This window comes from Sorghum bicolor, chromosome 7 (assembly GCF_000003195.3).
Source record: "Sorghum bicolor cultivar BTx623 chromosome 7, Sorghum_bicolor_NCBIv3, whole genome shotgun sequence".
NCBI classification, from domain to species: domain Eukaryota; kingdom Viridiplantae; phylum Streptophyta; class Magnoliopsida; order Poales; family Poaceae; genus Sorghum; species Sorghum bicolor.
Window position 1 is genome coordinate 64,443,943 of NC_012876.2, and position 22,655 is coordinate 64,466,597.

The 22,655-nt window shown below is 43.5% G+C and overlaps 2 protein-coding genes and 2 pseudogenes across 2 annotated transcripts; 2 read left to right on the forward strand and 2 right to left on the reverse strand.

The window, feature by feature from the left end:
• On the forward strand, positions 4,888-7,876 carry LOC8055205 (putative wall-associated receptor kinase-like 11). Its single transcript, XM_021465749.1, has 4 exons — positions 4,888-5,812; positions 5,925-6,023; positions 6,687-7,419; positions 7,525-7,876. Exons 1-4 carry the CDS (start codon positions 4,888-4,890, stop codon positions 7,874-7,876), a joined length of 2,109 nt encoding a protein of 702 aa, XP_021321424.1.
• Positions 10,110-15,270, forward strand: LOC8067003 (annotated as a pseudogene).
• On the reverse strand, positions 15,547-19,489 carry LOC8067004. The gene is made up of 10 exons (XM_002445886.2): positions 19,280-19,489; positions 18,606-18,931; positions 18,271-18,483; positions 17,815-17,895; positions 17,647-17,733; positions 17,463-17,558; positions 17,309-17,362; positions 16,209-17,219; positions 16,062-16,101; positions 15,547-15,950 (listed from the first exon to the last, which is right to left on the reverse strand). Exons 2-10 carry the CDS (start codon positions 18,843-18,845, stop codon positions 15,802-15,804), a joined length of 1,971 nt encoding a protein of 656 aa, XP_002445931.1. The 5' UTR covers positions 18,846-18,931; positions 19,280-19,489; the 3' UTR covers positions 15,547-15,801.
• Positions 20,716-22,313, reverse strand: LOC8055206 (annotated as a pseudogene).

Here is a 22,655-nt window from a genome sequence, read left to right on the forward strand (position 1 = left end):
TGTTTAATCTTAGCCATATTGTACACTCTTTCATTGTTATTGGTCATATGCTTAATTAATTAGGTACATATATGTTGCAATAGAATATGCTAAGACGTGTCTAGTGCTCTTCTTTGAATAAGAAAACTTGCGCATAGGGCAAACATTCATGTTCAAATAACGAACAATAAGCACAAAAATAATTAAGTTCATCAAGATTATTAATAAGTATCTAATGTCAAGAGATTACTTATATATGAACAATAACAATTAATAAAATTTAGATTTCTCATGAGATTACTGTAATGTCATGAGATGAATAATAAGCACAAGAATAATTAAAGTTCATGTTCACAATAAACCAATATATGTCACATCAATGTACCTAATTAATCAAATATCTACATAATTATTTGGACAAGAACAAAACAAGCCAAACTGTTTGTGCATCATCTTGTATGCTCCACAGGATTACTAATGGGTATATATGATGCCTAGTTGTTTAAGGTAATTAAAGTTCATCGAGGATAGCTTGCTGAAACAAAATTTCCTCTTCCAAGGCATATTGCCTGCTAACGTCCTTAATATCTCGATCAATTGACATGTTACGAGTTGTAGTCGCCCACCAGTTGGATCTGATGTGACATTATTTGGAACCAGCCTCTTCTGAGCTAGCAAGCTTTCAAGGGTTACCTCCACTTCCCTCATTGTAGGCCTATATTCCCCTTTCAATTTTGTACACATTGCTGCTAGTTTGGCTACTTCTTGGATTTCTCCATCCTCCTACTCCATGACTTGGGGGTCTATTAGGTCACCGTCAACCAGATTACCTTCTGTGAACAACGAGTCAAAATGCGAAACAAGACCATCATTGTCGACGGACCTATAAACATATGGTTTCTTCCGAGTAAGCAATTCTATAAGAAGAACACCAAAACTGAAAACATCACTCTTGTCTATTAGACGTATTATAATACATTGCATCCAAGTAACCTATCGTTCCTTCAACTATTGTAGTCACTCCTATTTGATCAATTGGAATATGTCTAGATGCTCCAAAGTCTGATACCTTTGCAGTTAAAGCACATCAAAAAGTATGTTAGAGGATTTTATATCTCTATGAAATATTGGTTGCGAACACAAGGTTTAAATGTGCCCTTGTGGTTTGATTTATGATGAGTGATTGTCAACATGATCCACGATCTAGGTTGAGTTGGTGACTAACCCTAGTTGGGTCGTGTAACATGTCTCTTTGCTCATGGTGTGCAGGTGTGGAGCTCAGAGGTGGTGGTCGACGGCGAAGAGAAGGTCAAGTAGAGACGTGCCATACCGATGGACCTAGAGCGATGAAGAGCGGACGTGAGGCTTGGACCGATAAACCAGGAGGCCGAGTGACCAGCCGCAATGGCTGACATCTGGGACATCGATGAGCGCAAGTGTACATGGGAGTGACCGTGTTAACCAAGTCAAGACGACGGACGTGCGAGTCGAGTGAGGCTCAGGAAGACTTGGTGGGCTGACCGATCGAGGACGACAGTGACACGTGTCAAGTGGTGGAGGAGCGTATGAGTACGCTACTCGCGGCGGGTTTCGTGGGTTTGGGCCTCAAAACTCGGGTGGAGGTTCTGAAGAGGAACGGACGACACGTGGCGGCATCAAGGAGGTTGTATCGAAGCAAAGCTACCTCATGAAGGGCGGTGGCCATCGGATATAGATTATTTCAAGTTGGACTAGAATGCCCCTGTGGCAAATGGGAAATATGTAATAGGCCTATAAATAAGAGATGGCATCCCCCAACCCATCTCACCTCCTCCATTTTCATTTTCTATCATCCTTTCTAGGTTTTCCCCCTCTCCTTAGCCTTCTATGTGTGTGAGAGAGAGAGGTCCACAAATCCAAGAATTTGTGTAAGCACTATGATTTGTTACGGGAATGGAGGCCTTAACCTGCTTGTGTCCTCCGGAATTCAATTTGTGAGTTGGTTGTGTGAATCGCATTCGTGTTCTTTGGGTTCTTGTTTTTCCCTTTCTCGTTCTAGCCTTGATTTGCTATTTTGAGACCGATTTAATTTATTCTTTTTGTGTTGGCTTGAGCTATGACGTGAGTTGAGGCTTTCCAACGAAGAAAATCAACTAATTCCTCATGAGCTCATAGATCGAGTTAATTTTGTGGCTAGGTTTCAAGAAACCGCTTTTCCCCTTTCTTTTTAATTTCGTGTTGATTGGCTTCAAATTAGACGATGATCTCCTAGAGCTAGAGGTAGCTCACCTATTGACTTGTGACCATGTGGTTAAAATCTTGTGGCAATTGGTTCTGATTTGATAGCTCAACAATCAGATTTTTGGTTGGAGGTGATTTTTGGAGCTCCCGCTGATTCGCGATTCACGGACAGTCAGATAGTGAACCGCGGACAGTCCAGGTGTCGGGGACAGTTCTGCGTGGTTTCGGGTGTTTCTGGGTTTTTGAACTACGGACAGTCCGGGAATTATTCGCGGACAATCCGCCATTCTTTTTTTTGTTGCCAAGACTCAGAACCGTTGCAGCAAGTTCGTGTTTCTGTTTTTTGAACTGCGGATAGTCCACGGTATTGTAGCAGACCGGCCATGGTACTGTAGTAGACTGCACGGTACTATAGCGATGTACTATGTACTGTAGCAGACGGTCCTCTAGTTTTGTGCACTTCGATCCGTTTCTTTGAGAGTTTGTTTCTATTGGTGCTCGAGTACTTTTTGGGTGTACCTAAGAGTTCACGTTTGATATATCTTGCTGCTAGTTAGCACGTGTATCTCACGTCTTTGGTGAGTGTTTATTTTGGGTTATTTGCGAGCTATGGACCAAAAGATTTTAAAAGATTTTTGAGGCTCTCATTCAATCATCCTCTGGTCGCTATTTTTGGTCCTTCACATATGCACGGTGCAAAGTATTTTAAAAGACTTTCATTGTTTTCAGCTAAGACCATAGAATGCATTACTTGCATTACTAGTTGAGGCCTTGTTTAGTTTCCAAAAAAATTGTAAAAAATTTTAGATTCCCGTCACATTGAATCTTGCGGCGTATGTATGGAGCATTAAATATAGATAAAAATAATAACTAATTGCACAGTTTGCCTGTAATTTGTGAGATGAATTTTTTGAGCCTAGTTAGTCTATGATTAGATAATATTTGTCAAATACAAACAAAATGCTACAGTGTCCATTTTATAAAAAAAATTTGGAACTAAGGCCTTGTTTAGTTCGCAAAAATTTTCAAGATTCCCCGTCACATCGAATCTTTGATCGCATGCATGGAGCATTAAATATAGATAAAAATAAAAAATAATTGCACAGTTTACCTGTAATTTGTGAGATGAATCTTTTGAGCCTAGTTACTCTATGATTGGATAATGTTTGTCAAATAAAAACGAAAGTGCTACAGTAGCCAAAAACCAAAGTTTTTGCCAACTAAACAAGGCCTAAACAAGGCCCGAAGAGGAATAGTATAGAGCATGCATACTCCTACTATAAACGCAGGTCCAAGTCGTGTGTCAGGCCACTTTAAGCTGGTGGTTTCGGGCCTAAAAACACCTTTAGCACTACGACCGAATCATAATTTTAGCCATTTGATAAAACAGAGAATGGATGAAGCTTCATTGAGTTTAGGTGTATACATAGCTAATGTCTATAAAGGTAAGTTAAGTTAATTTCGCCATCCATCAAATAAAAAACAAGGCGAACGCGGTGACTTGACTTGACTCATTTATGGTGCTAATTAAGATATTTTATCTCTTCCACTCCTAGATCGAGAAGATCAGTAGTGTGCACAACACAATTGGTTGCTATTTGATTAGTGGCTAGCCATCATCCTTGGTTGTATCTGTTCTTCGTCACGAAGCATTAGCTTTGAGCTTTGTTTATGGACGCAATTTGTTGGTTGAGAGGTCAAGTGTGGTGAACAGCTGAACAATTTTTGCCTTCAGCTCAAGCGTGAGCTAGCTGGGCAATCTGTTAATGCCGTTTATGTATATTATTTGTTTTTCAAATTTTCAATTTTGTGATAATAACACTACTATAGGACGACTCTTAGAGACACATGGATCTCGTATTTTGATTCATTTTTTGTTTCGCGATGAAGATTTTGATACATCGATCTCAATCTTTTCATTCAGAAAATTTGACTAGATGTACACAAACGCAAAAGGCAAAACAAATTACAACAGTCTCAACAATTTTGATAAAAAAACAAAATCGTACATGCTCGTCTTCGTCCTTGGCGTGTCGTGGTACTTTAATTGTTCACCTGTTGACTTCTCAACCAACAAATTGCGGCTATATACAAAACTCAAGGCTCATAAAGCTCAAAGCTAATGCTTCGTGACCAAGAACAAATACAGCAAAGTTGGCTACTAGCTTGCCACTAATCAAACAGCAACCAATTGTGTTGTGCTACTATTGATCTTCTCTGGGAGTGTGAAAGAGATAAAATATCTTAATTAGCACCATAACTAGATCAGTCAAGTCACCGTGATAGTCTTGTTTAGTTCTCAAAAAAATTCTTTTCATCTTATTATATCGAATTTTTGGACGTATACATGAAACATTAAATATAGATAAAAAATAACTAATTATAAAATTTGCATATAATTTACGAGATGAATCTTTTAAACATAATTAGTCCATAATTAAATATTAATTGTAAAATAAAATAAAAAATACTACAGTAGTCAAATCTAAAAAATTTTACAACCTGAACAAGCCCTAAATAATAACTTATAGTTCGTCTTCGTCCTTGGCGTCGTGAATTAAACTTCCACTGGAGAAAAGGGTGCAGGTGTGTCAGGCGCTATTTATAGGGAGGGCGATCGACATGGGTAGTGCATCCAAATCCCAAAAAAGAAACAAAAATAAGCGCTTCCATATACGCAGGGCACACATGACGACCAACATAGTAGTAGTGAGGAGAACAGTTGTAGCACTTGCTGCTCTGCTAGTAGCGATGCTGCTGCTGATGCTCCCGCCGTTTGGTGGCGCTGCAGCACCAGCAGCCACTAGGTTTCTGGGCAGTAATAATAGCTGCACCAGGAGATGCGGCAACATCAGCATCCCTTACCCGTTCGGCATCGAGCCCGGCTGCTACCACGCCGCCGGCTTCAACCTCACCTGTGACCGCTCCCACCACCATCATCAGCCACCCATGCTGTTTCTCGCTGACGGCTTGCAAGTGCTTGAGATCTCCATTCCCAACGCCACGGTGCGTATCAGCATCCGTCCGAAATCTATCATTGACAGAGCTCATTCTATGGTGAATGAAACATGGAGGGTTGACCTCACACAGAACGGGTCATACCCGTACCTCCTGTCTGACTCGTACAATATGATAGATGATGCTGGCTGCGAGTTGCCTAGAAGGCCCAACGAACTCATGTCTTGCACTGCTGTCAATATGCCAAATATAGGTGATGGTAACTATACCATGGGCTACTCTTTGTACAGCATCCATATAGGCCACTCTTTCTATAACATCCAAATCCGCAGGCTTAGTGCAACAATCGATCTTGTCGGTTTGATCGACGTAACTGATCTGGATTATTATAATTATACCTATTGGCATCCTGATGATGATGATGAACCGGTGTCGGTAATGCTAAGCTGGATTATAGCTAATCATTCCTGTCCTACTCGTGCAACTGCAAATATGTCTGCTCCGGAATGCCTCAGTACCCACAGCATTTGCCAAGACGCATTTTCATTGTTTTCTGCAAGTAATGATGACTCTGTTGCGTATGGGTACACGTGTCAGTGCTCCCATGCTTACCAAGGCAATCCTTACGTCGCCGATGGACCCGATGCATGCCAAGGTAAGTATGTATGTATATATGGATAGAGTATGCATGGTTTCATATATATACCTTACCTACATGATCTGTAAACTTAAATACCTAACTGATGTTCATGTATGTACTTGTTTAGATATTGATGAGTGCAATACTCCAGAGAGTTACTCTTGCTATGGTGAATGCAAGAATACCCCAGGAAGTTTTCTTTGCGTGTGCCCTGCTGGCTATATGGGCAATGCTTCTATCCTACATGGATGCAAAGGTACGACCAAGGTTGATGATTCCAACACAAGTACTAGTAATAACAAACAATAGAGTGTTTATGCTTATTAGTATTTGTCACACAGTGTCCCTGTGTGAAGCACACGAGCTACACAAAGACGATGCTTAGCATATTTATCAATCTAGCCTTGATTATATATATTTTGTATCCAATTAGTACTTGGATTATATTTTGGTGCAGTTATTGTCTGACCAACAACAAGTGAATTGTTAGTTAACGTGTTGATTTTCCTTGCACTGATATTTGAAATTCCCATTTTCAGTAGTGAGTTCACAATTAATATGCATGTCTTCTTTGTCATGTATTTTCTAGACATAAACGAGTGTGCCAATCCAAAAGCGTATTCGTGCTATGGAACCTGCCAAAATTACCCAGGAGGTTTTCAATGCCAATGTCCTTATGGAACCTACGGAAATCCTTACACAAAAGATGGGTGCATTACAATACAAAGAAAGAAAGAATTCACAGGTGACAAGCCGCTACACCTATGCTACCTAGGAACTTACTTTCCATAGTATTATCAATGTTGCGTTACATGTGCTCCGACACTATAATGCTTGTTTGTGACGATTCCAATTTATGAATTTAAGCCATCCATTTTTCTCTTTCCAGCTTTAAGCATCGGACTAGGATTAGGTGGTGGAACAAGCCTTTTACTAGCACTTGGTGCTCCTTTCATAACACGTAAAATAAAGTTGCAAAAGGTGAAAAAGATGCGAGAGAAATTTTTCAAACAAAACCATGGGCTACTATTGCAGCAGCTAATATCACATAATGCCGATATTGGAGAAAGAATGATCATTACGTTAAGGGAGCTAGAGAAGGCTACTGACAATTTTGACAACGAGCGTGTGATCGGTGGAGGAGGGCATGGTACTGTATTCAAAGGAATTATAGACCTACAAGTTGTGGCAATCAAGAAATCAAGGATTGTGGTGCAGAGAGAAATAGGAGAATTCATCAATGAAGTTGCTATTCTTTCTCAAGTGAACCATAGAAATGTGGTAAAACTATTTGGATGTTGCCTTGAGGCAGAAGTCCCGCTACTAATTTATGAGTTCATCTCAAATGGAACTCTCTATCAACATCTCCATGTTGAAGGACCAATATCACTACAATGGGGTGATCGAATAAGGATTGCACTTGAAGTTGCTAGAGCACTATCCTATCTACATTCAGCTACTTTTATCCCAATATTCCATAGAGATATTAAGTCCTCCAACATACTTCTTGATGATAGGTTAACAGCAAAGGTATCAGACTTTGGAGCTTCAAGGTATATTCCAATTGATCAAACAGAAATAACTACAGCTATTCAAGGGACCATTGGTTATTTAGATCCTATGTACTATTATACAGGCCGATTGACAGATAAGAGTGATGTCTTTAGTTTTGGTGTTCTCCTTATAGAATTGCTTACAAGGAAAAAACCATTCCTTTATAGGTCCAGCGATAATGATAGTCTTGTTCCACATTTTGAAAAGCTGCTAGCACAAGGCAACCTATTTGGCATAATAGATCCTCAAGTCATGGAAGGCGAAGATGGAGAAGTCCAAGAAGTAGCTATACTAGCATCAGCATGTACTAAACTAAGGGGAGAAGACCGGCCTACGATGCGAGAAGTGGAGATGACACTTGAAAATTTGCTATCTAAGAAGCATATTGTTCCATGCATTACGGCACCAAGGACCCCTGAGGATGAAACTATAATTGAATACATGCCTGAACGGATAACAAATGAAGCAAGCAGACAATACACTATGGAAGAAGAAACATTTTTGTCAACAAGCTACGCTCGATGAACTTGTGCAATCTTGAATAACGATGAATTCATCAATTTGTTGTCTTATAAATGATTATGTATGTCTTTTGGTGCTTTGCATGAATAATATAAATATAACAGTTATGCACTTAGTATTAAACGGTTAGGTAACTTACATGAAATAGTTAAGGATACAAATGCTTTGGTGCATGGACATGAGAAATTCACTGTGTGAAAAGTTAAGGTTGTGCCATCGACATGGGCGAATGTAAATAATTTCTTCACTGCTCATGTAGATTTAATAAGAATCAATCATTCATCCATTGTTATGGCAAGTCTGCAGTGGATCTAGGAAACAAAAATCAATCATTGTAATAAAAAAGGGAAGAAAAAAATCCCACTGAATTCAGCCATGAAAAAAGAAAGAAGAAAAATTTCCAATGAATTCAGCCATGAAAAAGGGAACAAGAAAAATTCCTCGTCCTAAGCCTAGTGGAACAAAAACCAGAAGATGGAGGCACCATTGCCACCCCATGCTAACCCTAGGCACCAGCCGCTCCTTGTTCTCCCCCTCCTGCTTCTACTCCTAATACATGCAGCGGCGGATAACTCCCTATCCACTTTCTTCTACTCCCACCACTGCCCCAGCCTCCTGTCCGCTCCTAGCCCGCCTAGCGCCCATTTTTTGTGTTCGGTTGGCTCGACGCCTGAGCCTCCTTCATTGAGATCACCAGTGGATACTTCGATGGCTGGGACCGCATCTTCAGCTCTAAGCCCTCATCCTAGCCATGCTCCTTCTTGTTGTTCCCCTCCTCCATCTCCCGCACCACCAACGCCTCGCTCGTCCACGTCTCCACCACTCTTATTGTCTTCGATCCATACCACTTGTTTAGTGACCGCTACCCTCTTCGACTATGATACCACCTTTGTCCTGGTGGGATACACTTAGGGGTGAAGCTGAAGCTACATTATTTGTAGGGGGTGCAAATGCACCCCCAAAAAATGAAAAAATAGTGGTTTTAACTCAAATTTCACCATATATGCACCCTCCCTAGCACAAGTATATGCACCCGTAGGGCAAGTGCACCCCTACAATTTGCTCTAGCTTCCCCACTGCTACTACTCCACTGTGCTCGGGGACCTCTGCATGGTCGACACTGGGTCTGGCAACGCCCTCGATGACACGCCAGCGCACTCGCATCATGTCATGCTCTGCCTTGGCTTCCCCAACCCCGCTGACATGACATGGCCCTTCGTCACTAATCATGTTTTCCTAAATGCTAAACAGTAAACAGTTGGTCACTTATTGTTTAGCCATTATTTGGCCTAAACAGTCCACTAAATAGACTAAACGAATAATTAAACGGGCTATGGATATGATGATTAAACGAAAACAGCATACCATTGTGTAGCGTTTACATGGTGTTTAAACGAGTTAAATGGCCATTTAGGCGAACAGAAACGGTCACCTCGAGAATATCAATGGCACCATCAGCCCCATGAAGAAACCCAATTCACTTGTCGCCCACTATGAGACGAGTGCTACGTGTACGGGGACAGCCTACTTATTTTTACCACGACCAAGGTGACCTGTATCTGCTAAGTGGGGCTCCGAAGCCCTCGGCCCACTTGCCATAGCCGGAGGGGAGGGTGGCCCGGGAACGATAAACAACGCTGCAGGTGGTGCGGTCTTTGAAGAGGACGCATGTGCCTTGGCCCAAGCAGAGAAGGATGTAAATACCATAGGGCTCAATCCTTGCGGCTCAGAGACTACATCATTTCCCGATGCAATGGGCTCAGTCTAATCAAGATGGCTTTTTCCATTGATTAGCACAGTCAAAGATTTATCTTTACTCCAAGCCTTTTGTTTATTGCCCCCCTTATTGACCCCCTTACTACCAAGGTGCTTCTTCCTCGGCACAAAAATTTTTTCCATTCCCGAATCTAGTTCGGGCCTCCATTGCCCCAAAGATGGAAGTTTACTTTGTAAAAAGAGCAATCAAAAGAACGTAGATTCGCGATGTGAAAACCAACCGAGCTCAAAAAGACCGAAAAGCAAAAAAACTCTATCAGAGAGCTCTAGAACCTCAAAATTAGAGGCACGACCTCTGATCGTGGCCTGAAGGATGGCTCCTACAGAGGGAGGCGAAAGCTTAAACTTGCAGTGACGAAACGAAGCAACCAAGAAGAAAGGTCGGCCAAGACCAGAAAAAGAAACTAAGCAGCCAAACCTACTCTTGAATCTTGATGACCTTATGGACCCCCACGCCTCGATGGGAGCAGAGGCCAAGGAGATCCATGGCATCGACCCAAGACTCAAGCCGAGCACTCAGGTCTTGTTTAGTTCCAAAAAAAATTACAAAATAGTAATAGTAGCATTTTCGTTTGTATTTGACAAATATTATCCGGTCATGGATTAACTAGGTTCAAAAGATCCGTCTCGTAAATTATAGATAAACTGTATAATTAGTTATTTCTTTTATCTATATTTAGTGCTCTATGCATATGCCATAAGACTCGATGTGATGGAGAATCTGAGAAATTTTACAAAATATTTTGGAAACTCAACAAGGCTAGGATACATCGGCCATGCTCCTGTTGCTGCTGCTTCTGAGGATCAAGCTTACATCCGTGGCAGGGCTCTGAGGCCCGATGCGGTGACCGCGGCGCGGAAGCACGGCGGCGGCGGCGTGCTGTGCGCTGGCAGCTGGTGGCCGAGGCGGTCAGCGGCGGCAGGACGGCGGAAGACGTCTCTCCATTGGAGACCCTGTCGAACAAGTTTACGGACTCAAATATGAAAATTCAGAAGTTTTAGAGACTTAAATGAACAATTGTTGCTTTTGTTCTCTTGTAATTATTCGAGAATTACTCAGCTCTTATATATTACATGCATACATTGTATTTTTCATTCGCAAGAAAATTTGTAACTCAATTCATTATGTCTCTAGACCATTATATAAAAACATTTCTACTTTTGTTGAATGCAATTGATACTTTAGATTTCTTACCATGGAACTAAGTTGGTCGTCACTGAACTGAAGCACTGACTGTACCTCACGCCGCCCGAATTGAGCTAAGCTTTTCTTTTTTCTCTTTGCACACACACTCGTGACAGTGTGATGGACACATCTTTGAAGTCCTAACTTGTTTTTTTTTTAGGGAATCAGGAGGGGTTGCCCCCTACTGTAATTTTATTATAACTTGTGCCTTTGAGAAAAGCTACCTAACGCGGTGGAGACACATGTGCGTTCGTTCCTTCAATTCAGTGGACCAAAAGATGTATAGGAGTACTTATTAATCCTGTCATTATTAATTAAGTAAAAAGTTAATCGAACAGCTGTACTGATTAAGCGTGTCATGACCAGGCGCGCGGGAGGGGGAATCCTGCTGCTTTCTGTTGGCCGCATGCGTGATACCCAAATTAATTAAAACTTGGCATAATCTGAACGTAACTTTGCATGCATCTTTATTCAGGGGATTAGCTTAAGTATTGCTTGTCGGGAGCTGTAAACTACTGTTGGATTCAAAATCTGCATATCTAGCCACGTGATTCATTAATCCAGATCCATTTCCTCGTTGTTTCCTAGCTAACTTCCGGCCGGTTATTAGTAGCACTATATGCAAGGTGACTAGCAGCTTGGCTGATATATATATAGGAGCACAGCACTGTACTGTTTCGCTCAGGAGAACCAGTGTTAGGACTTAGGAGAAGAAACAACAAATATGTTTACAATCTTGGCGAAGAGCACGGCGATGTGAGCAGGAGAGTATTCGTGGCGGCGGCCGTGGTTGCATTGCTGCTGCCAGCAGCGGCGGCGGCGACCGATGTAGCGTTGCCGGGCTGCACCAGCAAGTGCGGGGACATGAGCATCCCCCACCCGTTCGGCGTGGAGCCGTGGTGCTACCTCCCGGGCTTCAACGTCACCTGCAGGAACGAGAACGACGACAGCCATGGCTCGAGCTCGCCCAAGCTGTTCCTCGGCGACGGCACGGTGGAGGTGCTGGAGATCTCCATCGCCAACGCCACGGTGCGCATCAATGCCAGCCTCGCCTACTTCCCGGGCACGGATAAGGACAATTTCCTCGGCCCTAAACCCATCATAACAACAGATGCTCCATGGAGCGGCGCTCTCGGGAAGGGGGGGAAGGCTGGAGTGTACACCCTGGGTTGGAGAAGCAACAGGCTGTTTGCAATCGGGTGCAACGTCCAGGTCCTCCTCGACGACGACGACCTCGAGGGGGCTGGGGCTCCCCCCAATAATAGTAGTAAAACCTTGAGCACCTGCGCCACCTTCTGCGACTGGGACGAGCACGAGCAGAGCTGGTCATATCCTGGTATCTCAGACTGCTAGCTCCGGCATCTTCTGCTGCCAGGCCAATATCTTGATGGAGCGCAGCTCCTACGGCTTCAAGGTTGTGTCCACGAACGGGGTGCCAGCTAGGCCCCAAGTCGCCTGCGATGGCTTGGATAGTGGACTCGGATCTTGATTTTGATACTCTATATATATGCCGGGTTCAGTAGCCTTCCCGCGGTGCTGGACTGGAGGATCAACCACACGACATGCCACGGCAATGGGTCCTCGGCGGCGTGCCGCAGCAGCAACAGCTTTTGCGAGTATATGCATTATAGAATTGATCAAGGGCACATCTGCAGCTGCGCCCAGGGCTACCAAGGCAACCCTTACCTTCCCAATGGATGTAAAGGTAATAACTTATGCTATATGCATGCATGCTCATTAGTATCATTTCTTCCACTCTTGGTTAATTATTAATTGTATCGAGTTAATTATGCTATAATGCATGCATGTGCTCTTGCATTATTGGTTCAGATGTCAATGAGTGCGAGGATCCAAACACGTACCAGTTTTATGGCGTCTGCAACAACACCAAAGGAGGGTATCATTGCGAGTGCCCTACAGGCTTCGTGGGCAATGCTTCTCTACCAAGCGGATGCAAAGGTACTCCATATTGCAAACATTTTCATAAATTTTACTACCCATCTGTAATTTATATGGTTCGGTTCTCCAATAATATAGGCAACATGTTCATATTTTCACCATGCTGTATTTTTTCAGACGTCGACGAATGTGCTCATCCGGAGCTCCACTCATGTTACGGGGTTTGCATAAATATGCCTGGAACTTTCCATTGCCGATGTAAGCAAGGAACCTACTACGGAGACCCCTTCACAAAAGGAGGTTGCAGCTCCCTCTCAGGTGACGCGCTGTTTATGTTAACATCTGTAGTAACTTGATTTTTAATTTGTATCTCTATACCCAAACATACATATCTGATTAGTTCAAGGTGCTTATTAATCACATGTTTCCATAGGCTGCCGTATAGTGTGAAATAATCACTAACAAATTGTTTCTCTCTACTGGACATGCTTGCTGAATCCAAATTATATATGATGTTACCTCTTAATCATACATTTCAGTGTTGAAAATCGGGCTAGCTGTCGGCGGTGGCATGGTTTTTTTTGCTTTTGGCAATTGGTGCACCCTTCGTGGCACGTAAAATCAAGCAGCATGAGGTTAAAAAGACAAAACAAAGATTTTTCAAGCAAAATCATGGGCTTCTACTCCAACAATTGGTATCACAGAACTCGGATATTGGTGAAAGAATGATCATTACCTTGGTAGAGCTAGAGAAGGCTACAAACAATTTTGATCCATCTCATGAAGTTGGTGGTGGAGGGCATGGTATCGTCTATAAGGGACTTCTAGACCTGCAAGTTGTAGCCATTAAGAAATCAAAGATCATAGTACAAAAAGAAATTGATGATTTCGTAAATGAGGTTGCAATTCTTTCTCAAATCAACCACAGGAATATTGTCAAACTCCTTGGGTGTTGTTTAGGGCCTGTTTAGATTGGGAACGAAAATTTTTTGGGTGTCACATCGGATGTGTCGGAAGGATGTCGGGAGGGGTTTTTAGAAACTAATAAAAAAACAAATTACATAGCTCGTCAGGAAACTGCAAGACAAATTTATTAAGCATAATTAATCTATCATTAGCATATGTGGGTTACTGTAGCACTTAAGGCTAATCATAGAGTAACTAGGCTTAAAAAATTCGTCTCGCGATTCTTAACTAAACTGTGTAATTAGTTTATTTTTTTATCTATATTTAATGTTCCATGTATGTGTCCAAAGATTCGATGGGATGGACGAAAAAATTTTGGATGGGGAACTAAACAGGGCCTTAGAGACAGAAGTTCCACTGTTGGTTTATGAGTTTATATCAAATGGCACTCTTGCTCATCATCTTCATGTTGAAGGTAACATATCGCTCCTATGGGATGACCGGATGAGGATAGCCCTCGAAACTTCCAAAGCTCTAGCGTATCTACATTCAGCTGCTTCAACACCAGTACTTCATAGAGACATCAAGTCATCTAATGTACTTCTTGATGACAATTTAACAGCAAAGGTATCAGACTTTGGGGCTTCAAGGCACATCTCAATTGATCAAACTGGAGTGACTACGGCCATTCAAGGAACCATTGGTTACTTAGACCCAATGTATTATTATACATCCCGCCTAACAGATAAGAGTGATGTTTTCAGTTTTGGTGTTCTTCTTATAGAATTACTTACTAGAAAGAGACCTACTGTGCGGACTAGTGACGGTGATAGCCTTGTTTCACATTTTGCATCACTAATCGCTGAAGGTGACCTAGTTGGCATAATAGATCCTCAAATCATGGAAGAGGCAGAGGTTGAAAAGGTCGAAGAAGTTGCCAAGCTAGCAGCATTGTGTACAAAATTGAATGGAGAAGGTCGGCCTACAATGAGGGAAGTTGAGATGACACTAGAAAACTTGAGAATCTCAAAGAAGCATACTCGTCAGAATATAGCAACAGAGAATCAAACTGTTGCTCCTTATATTTCATTTGAAGGATTTACTATGGAAGCAAGTAGACAATACACTATGGAAGAAGAAATATTGTTGTCAGGCACCTATCCACGATGAGGCCAGTTCTAGCTTCACGCTATCGCTCTCGTTTGGACATTATTATGGTAACATTTAGCTGCTATAATTCTTAGCTTCAATCCTAATAAAATTGTTGTGAGCTTCATGTACTTATGTTGTGATGTTTGTTGGTTAAGTGCAACTATTTCTTAAATTCATAATAAAATCACAACCAGGGGCAGCCGGCAGGCAACAAAGTGCTGCCTTGCCACCGCACCCTATTCTCTATCGTCGCCTACTTGTAGAGTGTAGACCCGTCCTGTATTTCAGAACTGATGCCAAAAAAAACTTGTAATAGTTCCCAAGTCCAGTTTGTACATGAAGCGTTAAATTCAGGCTGGATGTTCGAAATATAGGCATCTTCGTCGACCACAATCTGCGTATGGGGAAGAAACACACAGATTGCCCGGATGACGAGCCACCAACCCATCTTCCTCAGATTTTTAAAACAAAAACTGGGAAGGGCGATAAAAACAAGAAGCAACCCTAGTTGCTTCAAGATCATCTGACAACCCAAACCCAGTACTTAAATGGGAAACAATAATCAAAATGGAGGAAGACCGGCAGGGCTTTGCTGTTTGAGAGGACTCTCTAAGAATGGCTGCCATTTACACCATTCCCTTCTTCCATCCCTCTCAGAAAAACTATGCACACTAAAGTCTCGCAAGAGGCAACTAGACACTGGCTGTTTCAAATGCAGCATAATCTGGCAATTCAAGTACTTACAATGAAATCCTGAATCAGTCAAACTCGGTATCTTGCTCACATGTGGCTAGGTTTCATCGATACATCACATGGGAGTGAAAAGTCATCCAAGACAAAGGCAGAGATAAGGAAAACGAAGAGCAGAAAGTTGTAGCATTACATTCTTGTGTATTTTTCATATACAAGTATACAACAGTCCCTATACAGGAAAATGGTGCAACCCTCTTGTTCAAATAATCAAATATATCCACAAAGAAAAATAGCAACCATGATGTATCAAACTTTATCAAGCCAGAGAGACTTCAAGAGAAGATTTTGCCAGCCATAGCAATCCAGGATCGTTCCTTTTCAATACCAGGTAAGTCTCTGCACGCCCAATCTCATCTGAGATCACATCCTCGCAGAAACCAATCAATTCAAGAACCTCCATTGCAGCTGGTTTCCGAGTAAAAGAGATTAAACAGTTAGTATAGAATATATTTCAGGAATCGAATATATTTCAGGAATCTAGTAAGCAGTGGCAACTGGTGGAGCTAACAATAATACCTTTATAGTTTGCTACACTCCTTTGGAAATGTGGGTTGGACTGCAGATGTGGGAAATGGGAAGGATTTGTGAGAATTTTTGCTTTAGCAAATGAATGATGCATCATAGTATGCAACAATAATGAGAAATGGCTACAAACAAGTATACCTTACGCAATCTCTTATACTTAATATCATTTGGATGCTCTATAACATTCTTGATAATCTTAAAGAGTGTATGAATAGCAGACTCTGCCTCTGCAGGTGTCGCTTGCAACCGGAGCGTCTCAATTGACTTCTGGAGTCGTGAACAGAGGGCTGCCACTGGTTCTTCAATCCTTTGCAGCTCATTGCTGTTTGAATCAACAACATGATCGTCAGGATCAGGTTCAGACTTCAAAACTGTGGAGTTTCTGCTCTGTTCTGTTATCCTTTCTGTCAAATTTCCAGATTTTAAAACATCTTGACAAGCAGTATCATCAGGATCAGGTTCTTCACCATGCTTCCCATCGATGACCAAATCCTGTTTGACAATAGCATTTGAGGAATCAGCAGGGTCAGGTTCATACTTCAAGACTGTGACGCTGTTTGTCAGTTCACTATCCACTTCCATCTTGTTTCCAGATTCCGGAACAACTTCATTAGTACTATCATCAGGATCAGGTTTGCTATGGGGTCTTCCATCAAACCTCAGCTCCTGGTTCAGATTATTAGCATTTGAGGGAACATCAGGATCAGGTTGTAGGCATCTATCAGAACTTTGCTTCTCATGCTTCTCAACATCATCAGGATCAGGCTCAGAGTAACTGATAGTAGGCTGTCCTGCCAATGATATCCCAGCTGCTGAATCCACATGCATAGCATCATCTGGATCTGGCTGTACCTTCAAAGTTTCATGAACAAAATCTTGAGGAACATCATCAGGATTATATTCAATTTTAGTGCCTGAAGCATCATGATCCGCCTTAGCAGATGCATCCAAAAAGCGCTGGTAAGCAGCAGCCCCTGACAATGCACGAGCACTAGCCAGCGAACTTGATTCTCCCCCAAGCCTGTGACCAGCAACAGTTATCTCTGGTTCTAGAACAAATTCCTCTTCATATGAATCAAAGATTTTGCGACCACTCAACATATGACCTGTAGACTTGGTCCAGTCCATGGAAGCAGCTTCCTCATTCAACTGCAAGATATTAAAAGCAAATATAAGACTGAATAAACTCAAATGTAAAGAGAGAGCAACCGAATATGATGGGAGTATCTAGGAAACACCTGCTTATTAAGAGCAAAAAAATTTGCATCATGCTCAGAGTGCACCATATGTGCCTGCAATTGCAATATAGGCACTCAGCGTAAGATACAAAAGACCCAATGCACTGAACAAAAACTATAAGGGAAATCTTTAGCGAAGCCAAAAATTACATACAAGCTCATGAAGTAGAGTTTTCTTGATACTTTCGTACTTCCTGAATCCCTTCAAGTCATCAGTTCGTAGGCGAAGAGATATCTCCTCTCCCATGTTCTGCATAAGACCCACAGGTATATTTTCAGAAACTAACTAATGCGCTACTTTTTTCTATTATATATAAAGTGTGACGGTTTATGTTCACCTTATTGAAACCTAAAATACATTTCGGACTAACGCCTACATATCCAACAGGAGCCATCTCAGTCATGATTCCGACTCTCCATTTATGCTGAGAACAACAACGACGAAGTCAAATAAAAATGATGGAACTCTGTTAATAAGCATAGGATTACTTCTTCAAGGCCATTACCTTTTTCATGATCGCAATTATACCAGGGTCGCATGCAAGCATGTGCATTCGTTTCAGAGCTTCCGAAGGTGGAGGATTCAGCTGGCAGGGAAAACATAAGCAAACAGGCACAGAAGCTTAAGTCAAAACAGCCTGATTGCATATACAAGGTCATACAAAATAGAAATGTGTGTACTTGCACAAGTATGTTCTAGACAAGGTTTTACAACCAAAACCATTTTATTGTTGACACTATAAAGCAATTAGCACTTTTTTCCAGCTCCCAGTGTTTACAAGCGGTCCTAGACAGAAGTTTGTGCAAAAGTACACTGATGTAGTTCCTTAAACCATTAGCCAATAGTTAAAGTACATTGCTCGAATGAACCTATTGAGGGAGCAAGGCACTGTAAAAGAAACTGGGACATCTGCAGGGCACTAGGCACAAAAAAGCAGGTGGGAGCAGGGGGGTTGACTAACCTCAATCCCAGGTAAGTGAAGTGTCCGAAAATCACAGAAGATGTATTGTCCCTGAGGAAGTTTGAGTGAAATCTGTGGCCTGCCTGATGATCTTTGCCTAAGCCGCTGTTCTTCTTCATCAAATCCAATTAAACGTTGGTCAGGTCTTTTGCCATTGTCAGATACCTCCTCAATTTCATCATCATAAACCCCCATCATCCGGATAGGTTTTCCCTGTATCAACAAAAAAAAAATCAGAAACAACGATTTCAACAGCCAGCTGCCGCCGTTACAATATCCACTAGCAAGCGAAATGCCAATAAGTACGCGAATGGCACTCGCTATCCACATCTTACCTCGCTAATATCCGCTTCATTCAGTGTCAACCTCGAATGTGGATCTGAAAATGGCGTGATGAGCTTGGAGCCTTTGTTTGTAGATTGTGGAACAATGAGCTTCAATGTCTCTGGCTTAACACTAGTCAAGTCCTGCAGCAGTTGCCCAAACTCTTTCACAGTACAGCTTGGATCGGCATCCACATCAAGCTGTCTGCCCCTCCATGTGACTGAAATCGGAGCTATTCTGCTCTCTTCCATCGTGTTCCTAATACAGGCCACCTTATGCTATCAATTCCTCGGATTACCCAAGAGAATGTGATAGTGCTACTAATCAGGTTATCCGTCTGGCAAGCAAGGAAGCTATGGAATTAGTAGTCATGAAAAAAGAGAGCTCGAAACCTCAAGCGCATCTAATCTAGTAAGAGTAATAAACATCATCTAGTCAATCATCATCATGAACCAAAATGAGCAATCCAGTTTTATATCTAACAAATTACCCCTGAGCCAAACTATAGCCAAACAACTAAATCCAGCCCCAATTATAATAAGAATGGAATTGCGGAATTCGTCTTCCCCGGGAACGAGAACCACTATCCGGCCACAGAAACAGCCGCTGATTCGATTTAAACAATTTAATCGAGCGAATCGAGTTTGCGGCTGGACGGATTGAGCGCCCGCCGTCCCGTACGCACCTAGACAGACGCTCGCTCGCCGTCGTCGAGCACGTCGTGAACCAGCCGGCGGAGGAAGGCGTGACCGCGTCGGCGTCGCCGGCCTGGGGGGAACGGGTATTTGTAGGCCACCGGAACGTTCGACAACGCACGCGGCGGCGATGGCGGTGACGGCAGGCCGGCAGCTACCCCTCTGGCCTCTGCGGTGACGACTGACGAGTCGTGACGGAGAGGGGTTGGTCTTTATGAGCGGTTCAGAAGGCCGTTCGTGTTCCGTTGCTCTACGTCACGGCTGACGGGCTCCTTTTACGCCTACGGGTGTCTGAAAGTACGCCTTCTCCCAAGGCGTTTTGTTTAGTTCGCGAATCAAAAAAAAATTAAAATATTATAGCACATTTATAACTATATCAATTAGTATTTAATTATAGATTAGTTAAATTTAAAAAAATTATCTCGCAAAATACATACAAATTATACAATTAATTATTTTTTATTTATATTTAATATTTTGTAGATATATATATCTAACCATTCAATGACATGGGTGAAAAACTTGACGAAACCAAACAAGGCCTATGTGGAGGCGGAGAGTTGTGAAGTTGTGCTGTTTATTAGTAGCAATAAATAAGCCCTAAATAATTCAAATGGGTGCGGGTCAACCTTCTTTGCTTTTCTTCACTCGATCGCGGGCGACCAGTGTTACCGTGTGTTTGGTTGGAGAGCGGGGCGAGCCGAGTCGAAGCGAATCCATTCTCATGGCTGTTTGGTTGGAGGATGGAAGGGTTGGGTTGGCTCTAGAGTGGAATATTCCTCTCAGATGTGGGTTGGACTCGTCCGTCAAAATCTGGCGGACGGAGCCGCTCCAGCCGGGTTGATGTTCACCAAACACTGAATTCCTTCAACCAAACACTGAACGGAGCCGCTCTGTCCCCAATCCTTCAACCAAACATTGAAACGGGTTGGGTCTGTTTCCAAAATCGAAGTGCAACCAAACACTCTTTTGGGTTGGCTCCGTCCCAAAAAACTAGGTTGGATCCAACCCAACCCACCCAACTCCCAACCAAACACATTATAGTGTAGGCTGAGGGGATGTGAGTGGTTGCCCTCTAAAGTGGGAGAGAATGCTAAAATGCTAATTCCTCAATTCTAAATTATAAGATGTTTTCACATTTCTAGATACAAATCTTTTCGAATGATACTTAGACATACACCAGTCTAATATATATTAGTAGAAATAATATATCTAGAAAAATCAAATCATCTTATAATATTGTCTTTGTATAACCCTCGTCTCCGACGGACTCTCTAAGTTTTGTTTTCATACTTTCTTGGCTTATTATAAATTTCCTTATGCAAAAAAATAAAAATAAATTCACGAAAGAACTATCATATGTATTGAATTTATTTAGAGAGTGATATATAGTTGTAATGATGGTTTTGGAGAGTGGAAAAGATAAAGGATGGTTTAAATAGCCTATTGAAACCTTTTTTTTTAGTTGTTCTTCTAAATCTTGTGTGATACATTTTTTGATACGTCGTGGTTATATAGAGAGATGCACTTGTTTCCGTAGTGACTAGTGGCCATCGCTCGTCAAGCTGCTACTATGGATAAACTCATAGTACTCTTAAGAGTTAAAAGACGATTTATTCTTTAGCGCCAGCACATTACTAATCTCAGTTATCTGGCTCCGCAACGGCACGCTGCACCCGGGCGATGTCCAGCGCTGCTTTCCCGTTGAGCCTGTTGCTCTGCTGATGCTCCATGTAGTCTCTGTACCTGACGCCCCGGAACTCCAAGCCCTGCCCGTCCACCGCCAGCTCCGGGACCGGCTCGACGACGGCGTCCAGGCACGGCGAGATCATGCTCACCGCGGACATTCTCGCGCGCTCGCCGCCGACCACCGCGCGGTGCAGAACGCCCTTGTACCTCCCGTTGCTCACGATCTACACACGCACACGCACAGTCACAGTCAGTGACCGACAAGAAAGAGAACCCGTGAAATAAACCAACAGAAGCGAGCGCGATGCGCCGCCGCTAACGAACTACCTCCAGCTGGTCGCCGGCGATGACGAAGAACGCGCCGGGCAGGGGCGTGGCGAGGAGCCACCGCCCGCCGTGGTGGACCTGGAGCCCGTCGACGCCGTTCTGGAAGAGCAGGGTGAGGAAGCCGTGGTCGGAGTGCGCGGGCAGGCCCAGAGCAGGCACCCCCACGTCGTCGTCGCCGCCCTGACCGGTGCACGGCGCCGGGTAGCGGTTTGGCGACGAGGATCTGGAAGCAGGACTCGAGGCGCATGGCCTCGGCGACGCGGCCGCCGGCGAGGCCCAGGCTCTCGGAGACGGCCGTGGCCAGCGACAGCAGCAGGCGTCTCGTCGTCGCGGCGTACTCCGTCGCGACCTCCGCCCTTATTAGCTTCGCGGGGCAGTGGAGCTCCGGGTGCGCGAACATCTTGACGTAGTCCCTGCAGTACCGGGCGCCGTCGACGGCGGCGTAGAAGCCTGAGCCGACGCGCACGGGCGCCATCGGCCCGGCCTCCAGGTACGCCGCCTTCTCCTCGGACGGTGAGCTGAACAGCTCCTCGCACGACGCCATGAACGCTTCTTTGAGATCCTCGGACACGCCATGGTTGACCACCTTCCGTGTCGTGCATGCCAGAGACCGGGACAGTCCGTTATTATAATTAGCGAAAATTGAGACGGCCGGGGATCTTGTAATTGTACGTGTAGCTAGCGAGATCGAGGAACAGCATGCATGCATACCATGAAGAAGCCCCAGTCCTGGCACGCCCGGCCGACGTCCCGGACCGCCTGTGCCCGTTGCTCGGCAGCGCCGTTGACGAGGGCGTCGAAGTCGACGACGGGGATGCCGGTGCCGGAGTCGGGCACGGCAGGGTCGGCGCCGCCGTGTGTGCACGGAACCGTGGTGGAGTGGTAAGCCGAAGGTCCCGCCATGACTGGGCAGTACGTGCAGTGCAGGGATTAGGATCGGAGACGACGATCTGGAGCAAAGCAAGGCGAGGCAGGCTGGTGGCTGGTGCAGGCGTCTGCCGTGGCGCCCCCGTGTTCATGCACTAACAAGGGAGAATAGTCGAAGACGACAATCGTACGTATACTCGTTGGACGTGACGAGGCAATGTGTACTTTTCTCGAGATATTTCGTGGTGTATTATTCTGAGTCGTCAGTTCATCATCACAGAAGCAGGGGTTTTGTCGTTGTGTGCCTTCAGCTAAAACAAGAAACCGTCCCATGGTGGGGTGCATCTCCACGAAGAAGAATGAAAATTGGAAGAAGTATATGTTCTTTTTTGTCGTTGTTATGTTATAAGAGTTGTAGTTCTCTTCTGTCCCACTCATGCATATACTTCTCTTTTGACTCGCTCGGTTTCAACGAAAAATTAT